Here is a 20,796-nt window from a genome sequence, read left to right as displayed (position 1 = left end):
CAAGCAAAAAAGTTGGATTCGTGCAGCGCGGACTTCGCCAGAGTGGGCGTTTGTGGGCATTCGCTAAAAAGCCTGTCCCGAACACGAACGGATGCCGAAGTCTACCGAAGATTGCCGAGAGCCGAACAGTGATTTCCGAACGCTTTAGGTAGTGTTAAGAACAAGAATAGATAGCCCTGTCATTTTTATGAAGTTAGTGATGTGTTAGCCCCCGGGCTCTGGCGGTTTTGTCGGTTCGAACAGCGGGTTCGCGAACGCGTTCGCGCAAACTGCGAAACCTGTTCTACTCCCGTCGGCCTTTGCGCGAACTTTCCCTCTGACAAGAAGGACGCAGCGGGCCGAGTACCCAGTGCGTGTTTATTATTTGATTCAGCATACTGAGTACCCAGTGTGTGTTGAGTGCACAGAGCAACAGCGATTTCAACAAAAACTCGATGGCCTATCGCCCATGCTAGAACAGCACGACTTGTTAACAAATCATATTTCTTCCCAGTACGGGCAACCTTGAGAATAATATCCTTTACAGTTTCCCTAATGTTTTCACGAGGACATTCCTGTACCCCATTTAGAATCAAACCTATGCATCGAATATTAGTCCCTAGAATTTCACTACAATAAAGTAAAATAGGTTTGACTATACTGTTCAACAAATCCAATGAGAGGATGCTAGATGGGTCGTAGTTCGATGCCAATAGAGATTTAACATCTCTTTAATTTGGTTGACTGGCACCTGCGTCAATGACAAAAGGGAAAGTAACACTCAATCGCAGACGGTTACTGTTCGTTATTAACTTGATATGAGGAAACTGGGCAGCCCACAAATGCCGACGACGACAGAAGTTAAGGAACGGTGTCCTTAAGGGAGCACACCCCAGTTTATATGGGGTTTAAAATGGAGACTGCGCACCCTCAAGTCTAGGTACTGTCTCTCCCAGGGAAGTATTCCGAAGTAAATCAACTGTGTATGGGATGAAAGACTATCCCTTCCGCTACAAGACCATCTGGGTTTTGTTCTTTAAACCTCTCTAATTTTGGTAAATCAGGAGACAAAAGCATAATTTTCAAAAATGATGGGCAAATTTTGACATTTTCGCGTAAGATAAAACTCGTAGAATTTTGAACATTTCTGGGCAGAAACGACTGATGTTGTCAGAAAGAGAAAAACCTAGCGTTTAATCAATCCAATTGTAAAGAAAATTCTGCTAATTAAATTTCTTTAATCATCCATGGCGCGAGGCATGTCAACATGACCCACAGAACGCAACAAAGGTCAATCTCGGGCCAAGGGACATTTCACCATCAACGCGGATGGATATCCGGAAATACAGCTCAGATCGAAACGCAATTTTCACCCAAAACACACCAATTCATGCGCTTTTCAGCCATGCTAGTATCTAATATCAGTTCGAAGCATATCATGAGAAATGTGAACTCAAACCCAGCTCCTCGAAACCCTTTCGTCACTTTTTTGTCGCGCACTCAGTCCATGGACTGGGGTGTGCACCGTTCCTTAATTGACCACTATATGTCTGTGAACAACTCGTTTATTCAAAGGTCATGATAAGAAAATATTGTCAGAAATATATATATATAGAGAGAGAGAGAGAAACAGGAAAACTATTTCAGAGAAGATTAACCTCCATTAACATTAACGGCCGACGGGTTTGAGAGATCTCTAGTACAGCACCCCCCAGGTATGCACAGTTTAGATATACAATAGTGCGTTATACTGGGAGACGTTGGGTTGGAGATCTATTTGATGGTGGAATCATGTTATGTTTAGTAGATGTTGCATGTAGCTACAGCTAGACATGTATCAAATATATGGGTTTTCACTTCCCAAGGTGACAAATTGACAACATCTCTTTTTTGGTTGACTGGCACCTGCGTCAATGACACAAGGGGAAGTATTACTCAATCGCGGGCGGTTACTGTTCGTTATTAATTAAGTTGATAGGGCAGCCCACAAATGCCGACGACGACGGAAGTTAAGGAACGGTGTCCTTAATTGACCTTAAGTCAACGGTGTCCTTAATTGACCTTAAGTCAACGGTGTCCTTAATTGACCTGAGCCGCCACGTCCGACATAGGTCACTCAGTGCACCTGCAGCTCACCTTTGGTCATACCAGATCTTACCTGTGACTGTACTGATATGTCAATGAAAAACAAGACTCTCTAAAACAGACTACAGCTGTGAGTATAACTGATACATCTCAGATAATTCAGGTTTTAGGAAACAGTATAAACCGACAGCAAACATAAATCGGGTACTACTATCATATAACCTCCATTAACATTGATCCGCCGGGTTACATAAATCCGCCACTTTGAAAACAGTGGGTTTGAGAGATCTCCAGTGCAGCACCCCCAGGTATGCACAGTTTAGATATACAGGAGTGCATTATACTGGGGGGCGTTGGGTTGGAGATCTGTTTGGGCGTATCTTTTCATGATGGCGGAATTATGTTAGAAGATATTACATTATGTATAAAATCATCAGCCGTTTGATTTTTTTGTCCGAAGTCCCTGAATCAATTTCCACATCATCTTAGATGGCCATGAGTTACCTGAAGTCCCGCTGTGATGAGCCGCTTGTGGACGTGACACTGGGGCAGCTGCTGGACGACACCGCGGCAAGATAGCCCGAGAAGGAGGCTTACGTCTTCAGGAAGCAAGGCGTGAGGATGACGTGTGCAGAAGTAAAAAGAGAGGTAGGGTACCTAGTTGGGTGATTTTGAACGTAAGGCTAAATAAAAGCCACACAGTCTCTATTCAATACGTCAAGGTAACTTGCACGTCTACAGTTACTCGCTCCCACAGTTTTCTTGTACAATTCCAAACCTATGCTACACTACACACACAAACATACATTCAACAGACCCAGCGCTTCTAGCTCTATTGGAATGAGAATTATTTCTCCGTGCAAAAGATATAGAAGTCACCTATATCTTACATAGAAATTGAGTTGATAATACCTTATGTGGGGGTGGGGGATACCGGCACACTTAAGCTTAAGCTTCTGTTTTATTGTCCCTCTGCTTGTTTCTATTCATTTATTTGTTTATATTCATACATGTATAAATATGGCAAAATAACTTGAGTGTAGCGTCACTTTGTCCTCGTCTTCCTGTTACTTTGAATAACAGTTTTCATGAATCCAGTGGTAGCGCAGGAGCTTCCCCCTATGTAGGTACACACGAAGGCCTTGTATCAGATGGAAATCTCATCATGCACTCTAATTCACGTGTCTTCTGCTATTCCAATAAAGATGAAACGAACCTTACTGTATCACGACATTTCATTACATACTCTCTATACAGGCGGACCGGTTGGCTGCTGGTCTCCTGTCCATCGGAGTGGGCCGTGGTGACGTGGTGGCCTGGGTCGTCAGCACCAGGCCGGAGTGGATCGCTTTGGGTTTCGCCGTGGCAAAGATAGGAGCCGTTGCTGTAAGTCCTCTTTGTCTGAGAGTTCACATGATTCAATTCTGTTATGCCGGTTTGTCACCGGGTAACCCTGGTAAGAGCAACTATTTCATTCATTCATTCATTCATTCATTCATTCAATCATTCATTTGATCTTCATTTATGTCCGTTAACCTCTTTAGCTATAAGGTGACGCAGAATGGTGACATGTAACATGTACTAAGTTCACATAATTCCACCAGGGTACATAGTTCCGCCACCCTGGAAAGAAATGTCCAAACAGATCTCCAACCCACCGTCCCCCAGTGGTATAACGCATTGATCTGCTTTTCTAAACTGTTCATGCCTGAGGGTGGAGGTGTTGCACTAGAGATCTCTCAAACCCACTGTTTTTCAAAGTGACGGATTTAAGTAACCCGGCGGATTAATGTTAGTGAAGGTTACCTCTTGTGTCGAATGGATCTGATCAGGATTTTGTTTCTTTACAGCTTCCTCTTATCCCCCTCTACTTCTGGTCGTCATACGATGACATCGTAAGTAAAGTGATGGCCAAGGTAATGCATGTATATGTTTACAACATGTACTTGAGGTTTATCTGTAGTTTTCAATAGAAAGAAGCTGCTACTGTGTCTGAAATATATGGAAAACGTTAACGCTTGCTCATTCATGTATATGTTTTCAATACCCAGACCATGGTATCAAAATTTGACATGACACAATCATATCTAAATATGCCAATTGTTATTCTTACATCAGAATTATTCTCTTGATGAGAGAAATACAATGTGTTACACATGACTCATTTCGTTCAAACGTTATCTCCAATGATACATAATTAAGCACCTTTTGTTATCTAGGTTAAGGTTAAAGTTTTCTTGATCGAAAACTTCCCCGCCACCGAAGACTTTGAAGGAACGCTGTCATTCCTTAAAAGGGCGTTTCCGGAAACGACGTCACAGAAGACTAGGGGCTTGACCTTTGACACGCACGTATTTTCTGACCGCTATCCACTGTTATCAACTCTTGATTTTATAACTAGAGTTCGGCGACCTCATACCTCCATGAAATATTTATAGAGTTTCCCAAGAAAGCTGCTAGCGGGCCCAAATTTATGTCACTTTTTTTCCGCGACCATAAGATCTATCTGACAGCCACAAATCGGCACCATAGGTTGTCGACATGTCCTGAATACCAGATATCAAACACGGAAGTTCAGCTGGAGTACCTAGGGAAGCCGCCATATGTAACATTCAATATGCTTATTTTTCATCAACAACCTGTTAAAGATGGTATAGGAGGGTTTTGTTGCTATGTAACTGTGCGGTTTTTAATCATTCCTAACACAATGCATTTTTACGACACTGTAGTATATATTTCACCAATACTTTGCATATGTCAACAGAATGCCAAGCTTAAAGTCTATTGTCATCGTCGGGGACAAGAATCACGAGTACGTTTTATGACATGTGATGTATTATTTCAGACTTTGTAGATACAAAGAAGTAGACAAGGATGAAAATGTACCGTAATGCTTGTTGCTGAATAGCTCACTGTAAAACACACTTTTCTATGAAAATTACAATATTTTGAGACAAAGTTGCCAATGCTTAAGGTAATCTTATTTTCATCGATATCCGCTAACTATAGAAGTCTTCAATGTAACCGTTCCATCCACATCCACCAGAGTATATATGTATATGTATACAATCATCAATATTCTTTCTACTGTACAAACCCCTTTCAATCGCCTGCGCGTCTCCCTGTCATATGTATTTTTTTTTATATTGTCTCTTGTTGTTATTTTAGAGACGCCTTCTACAATCTGAAAGACATTCAAAGCCTGGGAGACGATGACACCGCTAGGGGGCGTGTGCAGGAAGCCCAAAGCCACTCGGATTGCCACGATGCGGTTATGTTGGTCCTCACATCGGCAAGTAGTCTTTTTGGCGACGCCTCAGGGCCGGAGCCATTGGTAAAGTATTGGGTTTTGGGTTGGAAGAATTCTAAATATTCCACACACGTAATCCCCAGGGAATTGGTTTTTGACAATACCTTGTTTCTTCTTTTTGTGAACACATAGCGTTAACGTAGGTCTAATTTCATTCGGTGTGGGGTATTCAAAATACATTTTGCAACACCTTGCGTGTGCATCACAAATATGGTATGAAAAACATTCCAATTCGCATGTGGAACCATTGCCTGGTGGTTTAACAATATAGTATTCCATGTAGGGAAGTGCTGGTCTTCCGAAGTGTGTTGAACATAGCAGTTTCACCATTGTCAACAACACACTCCTGCATGTGAGGGGCACTGGCATGGACACGGAGGTAACGAAATATTAATGCGTTGCATTTTACTATTATAACTTTATTATGATAATAGTGTTATAATAAAGTCGCATGAAATTTATGCGATTTTGACCTAGTCACGTTTTGTTACGTATCTGAAAGTATGAGATGTGTCTTGTTAAGGATGATAAGGAAAGATTTTTCAAAGTTGCCAGTTTTGCAGAAATTGAATTTCCCAAAAATTTGATATTGGAGTTTTTTTCACAAGGTGATTTCAACAATTAGATTTTTTTATTTTTATGGGGAGAAAATTGTAAATGCAAAAATGTTTGCGGTGGTTTTACGTTTTTCGCGGTGAACTCTTCGCTGCAAACTGAAAACCACAGCGAAAAGCCATTCCATTGCGTGACTGTAGCGCAACTATTGTTTCAAACGCGAACTCAAAACCACCGCAAACACTCTATTTTCTCCCTACTGTGAAACTGAATTCCCACGGACATTTCTGCATTTACAGTATATGCTTCTCCCTGCATCTCATGTATTGATTGTAAGGCACAATTCTACAAACATAACATTATCGATCGACAATGTCGGTAGTGTCATTGCTGTACATTTGCAGACATTTATGTTGATTGAAGAACCAGGCAGATTATACAAACAGTAGCGTGCGTAGTCCAACGGTTAGCGACCCTGTCACTGGATCAAAAGGTTGGGAGTTAGTCCCGTGCTGTTGTAGCTCACCCGGCAAGCATGCTGCTGGAAAGGGTCGCAGTCCTTAAGCCTCGTCACATTTCAAGAATTGAGCTCGGCTGACGTGTCGGCGAGCTCCAAATGGGCATTTTTGGCTGAAGTACGACCGACGTCTCGACGATTACGCGGGCTTCGAGCAATTTTTAGCAGCTCGGCCGACGTTCGCGGGTCACTGGAAGCTGCGCTTAAATTCCTCGGCCACAATTTTTTGACCTCGCAGAGCTCGTCAACAGGTTGCCCGTAGACGGCCGTAGTTGGCAACGGACAACGCTCGGCCAATAGTCGGGCGGCCATTCAACAATCCTTTTTTTGTCGATCGGAGGTCTCCCGAATTCGTTGTCCTCGCGCGAGCCTCGCTCGGGCTTCCCATCATTATAGGACGACCTTCGTCGGTATTCCGCCCGACTTTTGGAAAGATGGGAATGGCCGAATGCTTCGTGCGAGCGTCGTGCTGGTGTCTGTGCATAGAAGTTTGGACGGGTTCAGGCGAACTCCTCCTGTCAGCTAATCAATTTGACACCTAGGTTGAACATGTGTCATTACTTAATTGTTTTAGGGATGAAAGACTGCTTGTTGTAAGGTTGTTTGTACATTAAACTTAACGACAGTTTGGTTCATAACATAAACTAAAGAACAATGTATTGACTAAGAATGCTGCCTAACGTTTATAGTGAAAGACAATTCAATTGCAAATAAAGTTAAAGATTCATTGAAAATAATTGATTATAAATGAAATGTGGACACCACTGGATTGCTCATTCCTTGACAAAGACTGAAGTTGATCAGTCAAAAATTTGGGTAAGTCCAATGTTTGTGCTGGCAATTGCAGTTCAACTTTGATTCAGAAGGACTCTATTTGCATAATTAACGAGGAAATTCTATAATTCCACTGTTTCCTATAACTGGACTTCAATAAATGTAACATATGTAATTTATGGCAGGTGCAACATAAATAGATACTAAACATGTTAATGAGGGACTCATTTGCATAATTATGGAGGTATGAGGTCGCCAAACTCTATTTGAGTATATCTCTTTGTACTCCACAGAAAACCGTGCTGATGCCTACAGATCTGACTGAAGCCGCGTTTATCTTCCACCTTCCCATCATCACAGTCGGTACCCTTGTCCTTCCAATCGACGAGTCACCTACAGTGACAGAGCTCTTTTCCGCTATTATGGAAGAAAGGTGCCTATCCACTAATCAAAACAACAAGTACAATTGCCAGTTGTTTGTCTCTATCCATCGTGTACTAGTAGAGATGAAAATTAAACTTATTCCAAGTTCTAAACGATGTATCAAAATGAAGGACGTCTGGCCTGTTTTGTACAGTGTACGTCTGCCATTTGCTAATAAATTATCTTATCTTATCTTATCTTATCTTATCTTTGGACGTCTTTTGGGGCGTTTTTATCGGGCTCTCTATTTTGTCAGATTTTCCTTTGGTTGGAGCACAAACAGAAAGCATGAGAAAATAGAAAGCAATATGAAAACGCGTACTGAACAAGGCTGAGCCAAACCTCTGCTTTGAGAGTAATATTGAAACGCTTTGAAACGCTCGAAGTTGAACACTTGCTATTCCGATATCAAGATAGGAGAGCAAAATGGATACTTCAGTAAAAGTGGGTAAAACTTTTGTCTAATTGATTCATAATCGCACGTGTATCATATAGCAATTGAATCATCCATACACCTTAGATTGATAATATTCATTCGATCACTATAACAACTCCAGGTGCGAGACCACCACTTTGATGTACGTGAAGCATTTTCATGAGTTCCTGCACCATCCAGCTTTGAACGACTTCAACATTTCATTCCTGAAGCAAGGTACTGCAGTCTGTTTATTAACAAATGGTATCTTCAAAGTCGTTGTGCTGTCTAACGAGGTCAAAAGTACTAGTGTAGATGACGTTAAAGGAGTCCTAAACTCCAGAAGGGGGGGTATTTTCCGCTAGATTATGTATCAAGTAATACACAATCAGCCGACTTTTTACAAAATTCCACTTGTGGTGAATTACATAAGGTGTGCTTTTTAAAACAATATGATACTCACTCAGTGACACTAAACCCGTGCAGACCCTACCCATGTATTCCCTATACGTATACACACTTCCTTCATCGTGGATATTTTTGGCATAAATGAGGGAGGATAAGCACAATAAGAAGGCCAGTTGTTAAGAAGATATAAAAGAACACATAACAAAACGAATTTACTTCCTGAAATTATTATCCATTGGAAAATAACTCCCCCCTCTGGACTTTAGGACTCCTTTAAGAAATGGCGCTCTGTGAAAGCTATCATTCTACAACCGGTTGTATCCATAAAAGATGTCCTCCGGACAAAGTAGGAAACAACATGTTTGAATCATGTAGTTACTAGATTAATACGTAGTAGTATGTTAAAAAGAAATTTCAATAAAGGTATTGTATCATGTTTATGGTAAATGATGTATGCAGAATTATGATGCTTACGAGTGATTTAGAGTTATTGAAAATACCCGTTGAACACGTCTGACTGAAAACCTTTATTATTTCAGTCAGCGTAGGGGGAAATGCTGTGACCAAGCCTCTAGTACAGCGCGCCGCAGAAGTCCTCCCTTGTGTAGATATACAGGTGGATGTAAAAAGAATTTTGATAAGCGAATAATCCTAAATTCGTCCTTACTCCTTTTTTCTATTCAAATACTGAAAGGCGTTTTATGCTGTAACAATGATAATCTACATGCATCAATAAAAAAAATGATAAACAGACAATCATATCTATGTACTTAATAGGTATTTGTTGATATTTGTTGATATGGGCCAGGTGCCTGATTAAAGATTGATAATATTTATAATAATATAATAATCATGATATACCAGCTGCAGTCTTTCATGTCAACTTTTTCTTCGCTCCTGAAAGAAAATGTACGGAACAACTGAGACCATGTCCTTGGCGGTAACGGGGCCCGGAAGGACGAAAGAGCAGATAGAAACAACAGTGGGCAACCTGCTGCCACATATGGAGGTAAGAACACAAAGGTTTTACAATTACAGACATAGAACATCAGGAGGGCCTAGCACACTTTCATTTGCTTTCCGAATAGATTTGAAATAAATACATTGACTGAAACTTAAGTCATTGGCGATTGCAGTAATCAACTGACTGTTTTTTTGTAAATCTCTTGTTATGCTTCTGAAGGTTTATTTTGCTAAGCAAATTCAATAGTCTCCAAGCTGTCTTCAGTACACTAGTATGGATACAGCACCCTAGTCTTGAGCCAGCGGTACTTCCTACCTTAAACTCTGGACTCGAACCAACTCCTGCATCCTTTCTGAGACCTTCCTGACAACTACCTTCCTGTTAGTGTCCCCGAGATGCCTAGCATTCCAAATTTCCAGTTGCGTAAGTGCTGACATACACCACTGTCACGAACAAAACAGAAAACACAAACAAACAAACAAACACAGACTACAAAACTTTAGTCTACATAGCCGGGCCTAATGGCGCGTTACCGACTGGCTGCACAAACGACCCAGTACAAAAAGAAGTCATCAGCAAAAAGTGTATTATAAGCCCCCCCCCCCCCGAAAGGCCCAGCGAGCCTGCTATGGACGCTAGCAAAGCCTCCTTTTTCACGGAGGCAAGAATGAGACTTCTCTTTACTACCGTACCTAGCCTTTGCTCATATTACACAGATTATTTTGTATATCATTTTTATGAAGATGAAACTCGTGGACAGACACGGCCAGATCGTCCCCTTACAACACGAGGGAGAAGTGTGGGTTCGAGGCTACTCTGTGTTCAGGTGTTACCGAGGAGATGAAGAGAAAACTGCAGAGGCGAAGACGACAGACGGGTGGTACAAAACTGGGTAAGACATCACCGCTTGTTCAAGGTGTTTAATGTATACATAGGCATATAAATGAAGAGTCAAGTACAGTATCAAGAAGTTTGCAATGCTCTGGTCTTAGGGCCCTGTCACACTTGTGCGTGTATTCAAGTGCGTATGAGTTGCGCATCAACATTTTTTTGGTTTAAGTAAAGTTTGAGGGGAATAAGTTGTTTTTCACTTTCACCTACTGTGGTGCAGCCTTGTTATCGAACCAAAGAAATTACTTCTTCGGCTGCAAACTTAACCTAAACCCAAAACATGTTAATACGCAACTCCTGCGGACTTTTATATACGCACAAGTGTGACAGGGGTTTCATAGCCTGAGTACCAGCCTCCGTAGTGACCGCTGGCTCAAAATTTTCGCTTGCTAAAAACGTGGTTAGCAAGCGAATTTTTTTGAGCCAGCGGTCACTACGGAGGCTGGTACTCAGGCTAGGGGATTCACTCTTGTATGCTACAATAATAAACATTCCAATTAGGTTATAGGCGTCATTTGCGTAGTTAACACGAGGAGAATACGTGTTATATAGATTTTTTACTTATATATTTATACATCGACTCACAATTGATCTGTGTAGTTTACAACGAACTACTCGTAAATTCGTAATGATATAAATATGAATTCTGCATTGCAGTGATATTGGCATTCTCGAAGAAAATGGCTTGCTCAAGATCACAGGAAGAAAGGAAGTAAGTGACAGTGATTATATTCTGTTCTGTATGGTCCCTAAACGTAATGTTCAGTTTTAGATGGCTTGTGATAAGTTCTAATCCTTTCAAGTCACTCGTGTTTTTAATGTCACAAGATGCCATTATTATACCAGCTGATTTTTAAGATGATTTATTGTACAATAGAAAATTTAGTGCACAATAGAAGGTACAACGAATAACACTTGTAATCACATAATGGTTTGATTAAAGTGCATACGACACCGTTAGACAACATAGTTTTATGATATGTTACAATAGTACTATTATTCAGAAACCCGATACGTTTACGAAATAAAGATGTGGTTCTCCCATTATATACAAAATTTGAACGCCGCCAGGTAATCAAGTTAATATCCCGCTCGTGACGTCATAGGAAACACGGTACCCGGTTCGGAACCTTGTACCGCGACTCGCAAAAAAACGTTGTTTTGAGACGCAATCAGAAAAGTGAAAATTATCATAATGACAACGTACAATTTCATGTACTTTGCGATAATAAGGAACTGTTTGCTTCTCAAAAGAACTTTTTTTTGCGAGTCGCCTCACCAGGTTCCGAACCATCCATCACCACTATACGAGACAACATAATCTTTTAAGACCAACTATGACAAAAACTAGTCAAAAACAACATACAATAATGTTTAGAGGCCCCGCCGTATGGAATAAACTCAGCCAAATTCTACAGTCCTGTTCGTCCTTGCCCAGTTTCAAAAAACTTTTAAAGATAGATATCATAGAACATTCTAGTTTTACTTTCTCCTGATTTGTTTGTTTTCCTTGTTTTCCACTTTTCCTTTGGTATCTGATGACAGAATGTTTCATATGATTGTTATTTTTGTATAATTTTGACCTATTTCTTTATAAATTGTTATTCATTATAATACTTATTATGTTTACAACTCAAAATTCACTTTGTAATTCCTATTATTTTCACTTGTTTCATTAGGATTTATGTTACAATTCTAATTTCTTCTTTCGCTAATTTTTCTTAGTTTTGATTATATATGATTTTGTAAAAATTCTATTTGTGTAGTTTAGGGGAGGCCCCCGAAAAGCCTTATAGGCTTCTGGCCTCCCCTGCATGTATTCTATTTATCTTTGTTTTATATTGTACACATGCAAATAAACAATAAACAATAATAAACAATAAAAAAAACCAGCAGGCTATATGGCCTCAGTCGGTCAGTATTGACCATGGTAAAATCCTAATTCACACAGCCCTACAGCATCGACTATGGCTAAACAGCCCTATACGAGAATGGCAGTCTCTGCCACAAAAATCACATCTGTAAGTTGACTCAGTTCTGTTGCAAAGCCCCGAACCAGCTACCTTTATACTATGATGTCACAAGCGGGATATTAACATCAGAAGGGTGAAATATGACCTGGACTTTATTCAAATCCTTCATAGGAATTCATCATAAGGGACTCAACCAACGTCCATCCCACAACGGTCGAGCAAGTTTTACTGACGCACCCCAAAGTCTTTGATGTGAAGGTACCCATAAACCTTCATTTCATATTTTTCTCGGCTGAACTTTTCATCATTTTGGTAGGATGGCGGTAAAAATTGAAAAATAATTCAGCTAAATTTGGAACTTGACACCTGCACGAGCTAAGTACTAAATTATGTTAACCTTTACAGCTGACATATTGTAAAGGTTGCTCATTGATTTATATGCAAATAAGGTCTTCATTTGCATAAACTATATCAGTTAATGACGTCCCATACCAAAGAACACAAGTAGTCCAAGGTATGAAAGGCTTATCTTAGCAAAGAAGGCTATTTAGGCATTTTTCTCATTAGCTATGCAAATGAGACGGTATTAAAATATCTTAATTTGCTTGATTTTTATATTTTGATGTTCATCTTCAGTCAAATCCCGCAAGTATGAAATTACCACCACTTTGGAATTACAGTATTTTGTCATTAGTTATGCAAATGAGGTATCCAGATATCTTTTGATGTTCCTCTCTTTTTTAGTTACATTTGACACGTTTAAAAGTCCTACCATGAAATGCAACGGATTTATAGAATTTTCTCAACAATCATGGAAATTAGTCCGGAATGTGCATAATAATTATCGAAGTACTAGTAGGTCAACCATCACTTATGCTATCTACATACCAAACGTCATGACGAGCCGTCAACCCCTTATTGAGTTGTTCCTATCCCAAAGTCTCAAAAAACTTCGGCCCCTTCAGTTTAAAAAAAACAGCTAGATGGCCTGAACATGCTTCACCTCTTCACAAGCCGACAAGTTATCTACCTTTGAAAAAACATGACCATTGCAAGTCTAGAACATAGGATATCAAAACCGGAAGTCCTGTTGCAGTACTATGGAACGCCGCCAGAAGTAATTAAGAAATTAAGTATTATTATTCACAACTTCTTGAGTCATACTTTTCACAAATAGACAATAGACTACCCCGAAAACATGTATCCTTGGCGAAGGTAATAAGAAGCCTACAAATCTAAACCGCTTTGTGGGCCTTTCTCGATTTCCCCATTCCTACCAAAACCGAAACACCACGGTTTGACGGACGTTTTGACACTTTTTCTTTGACCCTCTGTGAGAAGAGGAGATGTTGGTGTGTCCCTTGCTTGTACCTTAGGGAATGGGTACAGCTAGCCCTCCTCATTGCACTTACTCCAACATCAATGCAACATACAGTTGTCCCCTTACTCTTCCAATAGCCTGATTTGTAAACGCACCATCAGCTTTCCGCTTGAAATACTTACTCCTGTTTGTAGTTCCCGCTGTACTCGATGCCATGCCAGTTCCTGTGTGGCACCTTCTCTTACACGAGAACCATCGTACAGGAAAGTGTTCAGCTGGCGGACTTGTCCTGCAATCGTGTGGACGGCGTCTCTTGCTTGTTGCGCCGCCATTCGGAATGATGCGGCCCTACACGTCACGTCGTACAGGTCGACAAACTCCAGTCTCGACATGTTGACGAAGGCCTTTGCCAGTGAGGAGAGACTGAGAGCCAGCGCATTGTCATGCAAGTAGAGTTTCTGTAGCTCCTGCAGGTGAACTAGACCTTTTGCCAGGGCTTCACCTCCCACCTTGGTTATTGAATTTCTACTCATGTCTATGATTCTCAGTTTTGTCAGGTGGGGAAATGTCCCTGCTATCGCTCTAACGCCATCATCCCCAATCTTATTGTTTGGAAGAGAAAGATGTGTCATCTCGCTCAGGAGGTGGAGCTTTTCAGCTATTGGTATTGCTGCCTTTGCTGAAATACGGCAGTTAACCACAAAGAGCCTATCCGCAGTTTTTAGGTAGGGGAAAAGGTTAACCAGAGCCGTAACATCATTATCTGACAGAGTCTGTCCAGAGAGCGATAATTTTACGGGAATACACATAAGCTCACTGTCTGTGCTTGTTGTCACGTTCGGCAGTGCCTCCAAGGCGTTCAGCACGGAGGTAAAGAACTCGCTGTACGAGGAGAAGCCATGTGACGTCATGTACTCGGGAACACTGAGTTCCAGAATGGACGCAGAAGGCGACAGCAGTGGATATGGTGCACGGGAGACCGCCGTAAACAAACCAGTACCGACAAACCCAGGGCCAGAAGAACCTGTCCTGTAACAGGGACATCACGACCTCGCTGGCAGCATAACGTTCCTCCAGAGCCGTGGCGACATCGCCGTTTTCTCCGAAGTACTCTCTGATGTACAAGGTCCACTGAAGCTGCCAATCTGCAACAACAGGGGGATAACGGTTTTCTTTCAACCCAAAATCAATTTCAACTGTACGTAATAAGACATTGTTTTCTACCAGTCCCACCAAACGTTTAAGCGGTGTCAAGTCCAAATGCAGGCAGGGGCATATAGGTGTTGGTATATGGTGTGGGGGGTGCCATTACCAATAAATTAGCAAGCCACATGTGTAGCCCTGTGCAACGTATGAAACTTAACATTTCTTCCTATCAGAAATACATACTAGTAAGCACTGACTAAGTTGACCATGGCTGAGAAATAGAGACCCCGACATGGCGGCGAACATGGCGACTACGTCACGTATAAGCACTCTAATGCTACTGTGCAAAATCTGAGAGTAACGTTACATTTTCATCTATTTAGAATCAGTGAAACAATATATTCCGACGTACCTTTTCCCTGTGATGCCCTAGATGTAACCTGTGATGTCACCGTCAGTTGTGCGGACGATATCGTCGACGCCGTTGGAATTCGAAGTGTTGTCTGGTTCATCTAGAGACAAAAGTTCAGAATAGTCACATTGCAATCACTTCTCTCATATCATGGTGACAATATCAAGAAATTTCTTTCGCTAGTTTGTGTGTCTGTGTGTGTGTGTGTGTGTGTGTGTGTGTGTGTGTGTGTGTGTTCGTGTGTGTTTGTATGTTTGTGTGTGTGTGTATGTATGTTTGTGTGTGAGTGAGTGCATTTTGTAAACATGTGCTGTAAACGAGAACAAACTTACCCCGTCGTCAGAGTGGATACTCTGTTCGCTGCCTTGGTTGAAGATAACGGTGACCACAACTGTCGCAATAACGGCAATGATGATACCAACACAAACAGCCACCATGCACCCTGGACGGGACCTGAAGAACACGCGACAGTTCTGAGTGCACCTCGGGTCGCCATCATCAGCTCCTGTAAAACAGCAAACGAACAGGGATGAATTAGATAACCTGCATAAAGACGGAGGACGCCACAGATTACCTGCTCCCATGGATCTACCACTCACTGCATAAAGTGACATCATAGAGGGGTGAAATCATTCACTCATTCATTCAAAGATTGACATCCTATAATCAAACATTTGAGTCCGACCAATTCACTTTGTCGGAAGAAAGAAAGAAAAGGAAAGGATAGAAACGTTGTTGCACACACGTGATTGACGCGGGATATTCTAGTTGACTTTCATGGGTACTTGGTATCAAATATTCCATGTGCGCATGTGCGCATGTGGTTTAAGTTAAAAGTTTAAGGCCCCTGGCATGCCATATAGACAAAAAAAATGTCCAGAGACTTTGTACTTTGACCAAAGTCACTGTTGCTCATGCGCACTTGGAACTGTGTGTTGGCTTATTACTTACCCCTGCCCGGTTCCCTGGCTCGGCGCCTCCTGCAAGCTTCATCTTGTGCGGCGACAAACTCGGGATCCAAACCGGCGTACACGTTACTGGACGAAGCTGGCTGGTCCTGTCGATTGTCGTCCATCTGATAGAAAGGCTGTTGTTCTTTTTCCTCGTCAGCTGAGGCGGCATCCATCTCGTAAAAGGGCTGCTCTTGTTGTTCCTTGTCTTTGGCAGCGGTGACATCCATCCTGTATAATGGTTGTCCTTGTTCGTCATCAACGGGGGAGATGTCCATCTCATAGAATGGCTGAGCTGAGGCATTTCGGATCGCATCTTGTGCTGCCAGAAACTCAGGGTCTAAGTCGGCATAAACGTGGGTTGATAGATTCGACTGTTCCTCGTCGTTCTCGTACTGCACGTGATTTTTATCATACTGGTAATATTTGTGATCTCTATTTTTCTCGTAATGCACGTGATTTTTATCGTACTGGTAATATTCGTGTTCTCTATCGCTCTCGTAATGTGCGTGTTCTCTATCGTTCTCGTAATGTGCGTGTTCTCTATCGTTCTCGTAATGCGCGTGTTCTCTATCGTTCTCGTAATGTGCGTGTTCTCTATCGTTCTCGTAATGCGCGTGTTCTCTATCGTTCTTGTAATGTGCGTGTTCTCTATCGTTCTCGTAATGTGCGTGTTCTCTATCTTTCTCGTAATGTGCGTGTTCTCTATCGTTCTCGTAATGTGCGTGTTCGCTATCATTCTCGTACTGCGCGTGTTCCCTATCGTTCTTGTTATGTGCATGTACTCTATCGTTCTCGTAATGTGCGTGTTCTCTATCGGTCTCTTTATGTGCATGTCCTCTATTGTTTTCGTAATGTGCGTGTTCCCTATCGTTCTCGTAATGCGCGTGATTTTCATCGTACTGGTAATACTTGTGTTCTCTATCGTTCTCGTAATGTTCGTGTTCCCTATCGTTCTTGTAATGCGCGTGTTCTCTATCGTTCTCGTAATGTGCGTGTTCTCTATCGTTCTCGTAATGCGTGCGGCCATGGTTTTGGAGACCAGCCTCTCCGTTTCCAGCACATTTAAAGACAGAGTCTTCGCCATAGTCTCTAACAGGCTTCAAAACTACTCCTGGGTCTTCCTTTGCACGCAGTGCCTGTCTCTGCCAGTCGAGGATCCGTTTGGTGGACCAGAACTTCTGTCCTACCCGTCTGACGTAGAGCGGGTCCGGCGGGCGGCAGGGGGCATCAGCCGGCTGTGGTGGTGGCTCCTTCGGTCGAACCGCAGCGGGTCGAGACCCTGAAATATTAAGATATTATGCGACGTGAATAAGGAGTAAGAGATAAAATCATTATATTACTAGAATGTTACTTGAACCATGCCCAAAGAGTTGTATGCAAATTCAGCTGGATATGATAAGGCTGTGCAGAATTATTACGGGGGCCCACAACGACAACTGTCGTCGCCTACGCAAATCATTTCACCGCTTTCCGTTTGTTGTGGTGGCCAAAAATAGTGTCCCTCACATGATCATGAGTATGCATAAGCCGCGCAGAGACGGTCACGTGTTTGCTACTATGGTTACTGACACTATGGTAACGCCAGGAAATGAAAATTGCACCCTGCATTGGGGGACAAGGTTATTCACCCGTGCACGTACCCTCCAAGCAGTACTCTCCAAGCAGAGGTTCGGCCACGGCTGGTTTTTGACGCGCTTTAGGTGTTTTTGTCGGACTTTCTATATTGTTCTTTATGGTCGGCGGACAAAAAGAGAACGGGACAAAATAGGAAGCCCGACAACTTAACATGTCCTCATCAATTATAAAAACATAGCCCCTGGCTGAAAACGCAATTGCACTACAAGCTATTTTGCAAACCTAAAAATCGCTACTTTGTACATTTCACAAAGAACGATTCCATTGCTTTGTCCTTGGTAAAAAGTCGGTAGCCTCCATAGGAGGCAAGATGGTTATACCCCCATTCCATTTGGACGGCGCTCTCACCGCGCTCTCACGGCGACCTCATTTTGGCCAGATCGCCGTGAGAGCGCCGACAGCGCCATTGAGAGCGGCGAGAGCGCCGTGAGAGCGCCGACAGCGCGGCGAGAGCGCCATGCGCGCCGTCACCTCGGCGATGGTTTTAACATGCTCAAAACCTTCGCCGTGAGAGCGCCGAGGATGGCGATCAAAAAACGAGCGCCGAGAGAGCGCCGAGAGGACGCCGAGAGAGCGCGGAGCGAGCGCGGTGAGCGCCGTGAGAGCGCCCAAGGTGGGACCAAAGGGCCGCAGCGAGCGCTCAAGGATCGCAGCGAGCGCTCTATGAGGATTGAATGGTCCTAATTGTAGTTCAAACAAATTTAATTCTTGAAGTGGTGTATCTTGAATTTCTGGGAATTTTGTGGTCAAATCATAGTTTTGCTCGTGAGTAATACAAATTGACGAATAACTACAAGTACTTGCTTCCATTCAAATTAAATTCCCTCCAAGTTTTATTGTCAGTGATTCAAAATGTGTTTCAAAAGTCTGTGATTTACGTTTCTATTATAGCGTAGAATGATGAAATATATTTATTGCAAACAGTTTACATGACAGACAACACAGAAAAAAACAAGTTTAATATACATATATTACTTAAGACACACACTGAACGACCGTGCAGCGACTAAAATTGAATCTGCTTTCCCCTTGATTTTATCAGTAAAATATGATGCAAGAGGTACAGGTATGACTGAGAAGACAACAAAGCACAAAAAACCTAACAAAAATTCGTTCTTTATCTCTGGAATTCGTTGAGTGATCTGTGAAATCTTTAAAAAGTTGCTGTCATTTGACATTTTGGTCGCGCTGAGAGCGCGCAAGGGTCGCCGTAGAGATTCCACTTGAGCACGTTTTCCAGGAGTTCGGCGATCTCACGGCGCTCTGGACCATTTTAGGTCGCCGTGAGAGCGCGATGAGAGCGCCGTCAAAGTGGAATGGGGGTCTTACAGGCTGACTGATGGTTACGGGCTGGCTGCAAAAAAAGTATCATAAGCCTCCCCCAAAGGCCACTATGGAGGCTACAAAGTCGGCCGCTCTACCTTTATAATTGCCAACCGGACTGATAATGCCCGGCCGGTGGAATACAATAAACTCTACAAGATGTCCTTACATCGGAAATGTATACATACGTACGTCCTACTAGAATATGCTACATATACTTCATGCAGCAGTTGGATCTCATGTACTAAATTTATAATTTTTTTACCATATACTTTAGGTAAAAAATATCAACATACCCGTTGCCTTTCGATTTTCATAGAGCTGGTCTAATTCGTCGTCTTTACGTGCTGATGAAGACGTCTGTACCGATGTATGTGCGCTCTTCAACCCATCCTTCGGTGATGAGGACAGTTCCTTATGTACATCTGCGTGAGTCGTGATGGTTCTCAGTCTCTCCCTAACGTTACGCTGAGTATAATCGGGCGGAGGTCCGCATGACTCCTGCCGCCCGGGCGCTGTTTCCCGCCGCCTTAGAGACCGCGTCTTCTCGATCGGCCTAAAAACCACCCGGTCGCCGCTTATCTTTACCTCCCAAACCTCCACATCCACATTTTCGGTCATCTCGTCGGTATTATCTCTCGTATGGAAATGTTTTCTGTCAAGTCAAATCCTCTGAAATTAGGGTTTGTTTGTGTATCCAAGCCGAGGTCCGTCATAAATGACATAAATGACAACTGCGCCCTGGAATTATTCTAATACTGTTGCCATAGAAAGGAAACTTCAAACGACGTTTTATTTATAATCCGCTCACGTCAACGGACTAAGGTATTTCTTCCGAATTTGATTAGTCTGCTACCTAACGTTGCGAAATTACAGGGAGGTGGTAAATATTTGCTTGTTTCTTTTTTATTGCAAGTAAACCGTGTCCTTTTTTTCGGGAGAGGGAAATATATAATATGAAATATAATCAGAGAATGTCTAGACGTTAGAAATTCCTTCAATGATTGTAAAAGCCCATTTTTATCCCATACTATACACTCGTGTATTAAGTAGATTAGCCTTATAGAACTATAGTTATCTACCAGTAGATGCCATACTTTGTACCCTGTACAATTCTTGTGCAATAAAGTTATATATATATGTATCATAATTTGTGCAAGATAGTGTGACTTTGAACAAGTCCATACCGTTATTTCATCGTAACGTGTCATAAACGCAAAATGAATATTGAGCAAAATAATATTCATGAAGAAGTAAGTAGTCTATCACTTGTAACCTGTGCTTACACAATCTCTCGCTGGCTGCGGTTAATGCCCCCCCCCCTTCTAGGGGGCGGTAAAAGTCTGGCCGTCCGGCGCTTGCAAGCTAGTGGGTAGGAGACGGAGGTCTATTTAACTCCGGGGTGATTTTCAAAGACAGTAGCTCCTCAACAAGGGGTTGGCGGATAGCCATGATTGTTGGTACGTCTATACATTCGAATGAACTTAATTGCTCGACAGTTGTACATTTTACAATGTCATGGCAACAACACGAATGCAATTCGTACATTGATACTCGTCTTTCCTAAAAGTGATACTCGACATAGATGCTACTTATACAAATTAGGATCCAATTGCATAACCAATGATAAACTTTGATAATTTGTCATTTGCAAAGGTTAACATCATTTCACGAAGGTATTAGCTATAGGTCGTGGAACTCTAGTTGAAAGA

General features: G+C 42.1%; 2 protein-coding genes across 2 annotated transcripts in view; both read left to right on the top strand.

The window, feature by feature from the left end:
* The first annotated feature begins 2,550 nt into the window (after positions 1-2,550).
* Positions 2,551-5,598, top strand: LOC136430076 (medium-chain acyl-CoA ligase ACSF2, mitochondrial-like). Its single transcript, XM_066420360.1, has 6 exons — positions 2,551-2,712; positions 3,322-3,450; positions 3,915-3,980; positions 4,284-4,411; positions 4,829-4,876; positions 5,233-5,598. The coding sequence occupies exons 1-6, from the start codon at positions 2,686-2,688 to the stop codon at positions 5,504-5,506; spliced, it is 672 nt and encodes a 223-aa protein (XP_066276457.1). The 5' UTR covers positions 2,551-2,685; the 3' UTR covers positions 5,507-5,598.
* Positions 5,599-5,635: 37 nt separating this feature from the next.
* LOC136430075 (medium-chain acyl-CoA ligase ACSF2, mitochondrial-like) overlaps positions 5,636-20,796 on the top strand; it is a 17,280-nt gene continuing 2,119 nt past the window's right edge. Inside the window, exons 1-8 of the mRNA XM_066420359.1 lie at positions 5,636-5,753; positions 7,514-7,653; positions 8,201-8,295; positions 9,006-9,082; positions 9,371-9,475; positions 10,174-10,322; positions 10,979-11,033; positions 12,466-12,552. Of these exons, the coding sequence (XP_066276456.1) occupies positions 5,742-5,753; positions 7,514-7,653; positions 8,201-8,295; positions 9,006-9,082; positions 9,371-9,475; positions 10,174-10,322; positions 10,979-11,033; positions 12,466-12,552 (720 nt within the window). The 5' untranslated portion in view covers positions 5,636-5,741. The remainder of the gene's footprint in view (positions 5,754-7,513; positions 7,654-8,200; positions 8,296-9,005; positions 9,083-9,370; positions 9,476-10,173; positions 10,323-10,978; positions 11,034-12,465; positions 12,553-20,796) is intronic.

This window comes from Branchiostoma lanceolatum, chromosome 3 (genome assembly GCF_035083965.1).
Source record: "Branchiostoma lanceolatum isolate klBraLanc5 chromosome 3, klBraLanc5.hap2, whole genome shotgun sequence".
Lineage (NCBI taxonomy): Eukaryota > Metazoa > Chordata > Leptocardii > Amphioxiformes > Branchiostomatidae > Branchiostoma > Branchiostoma lanceolatum.
This window is presented reverse-complemented; position numbering and strand designations above follow the sequence as displayed.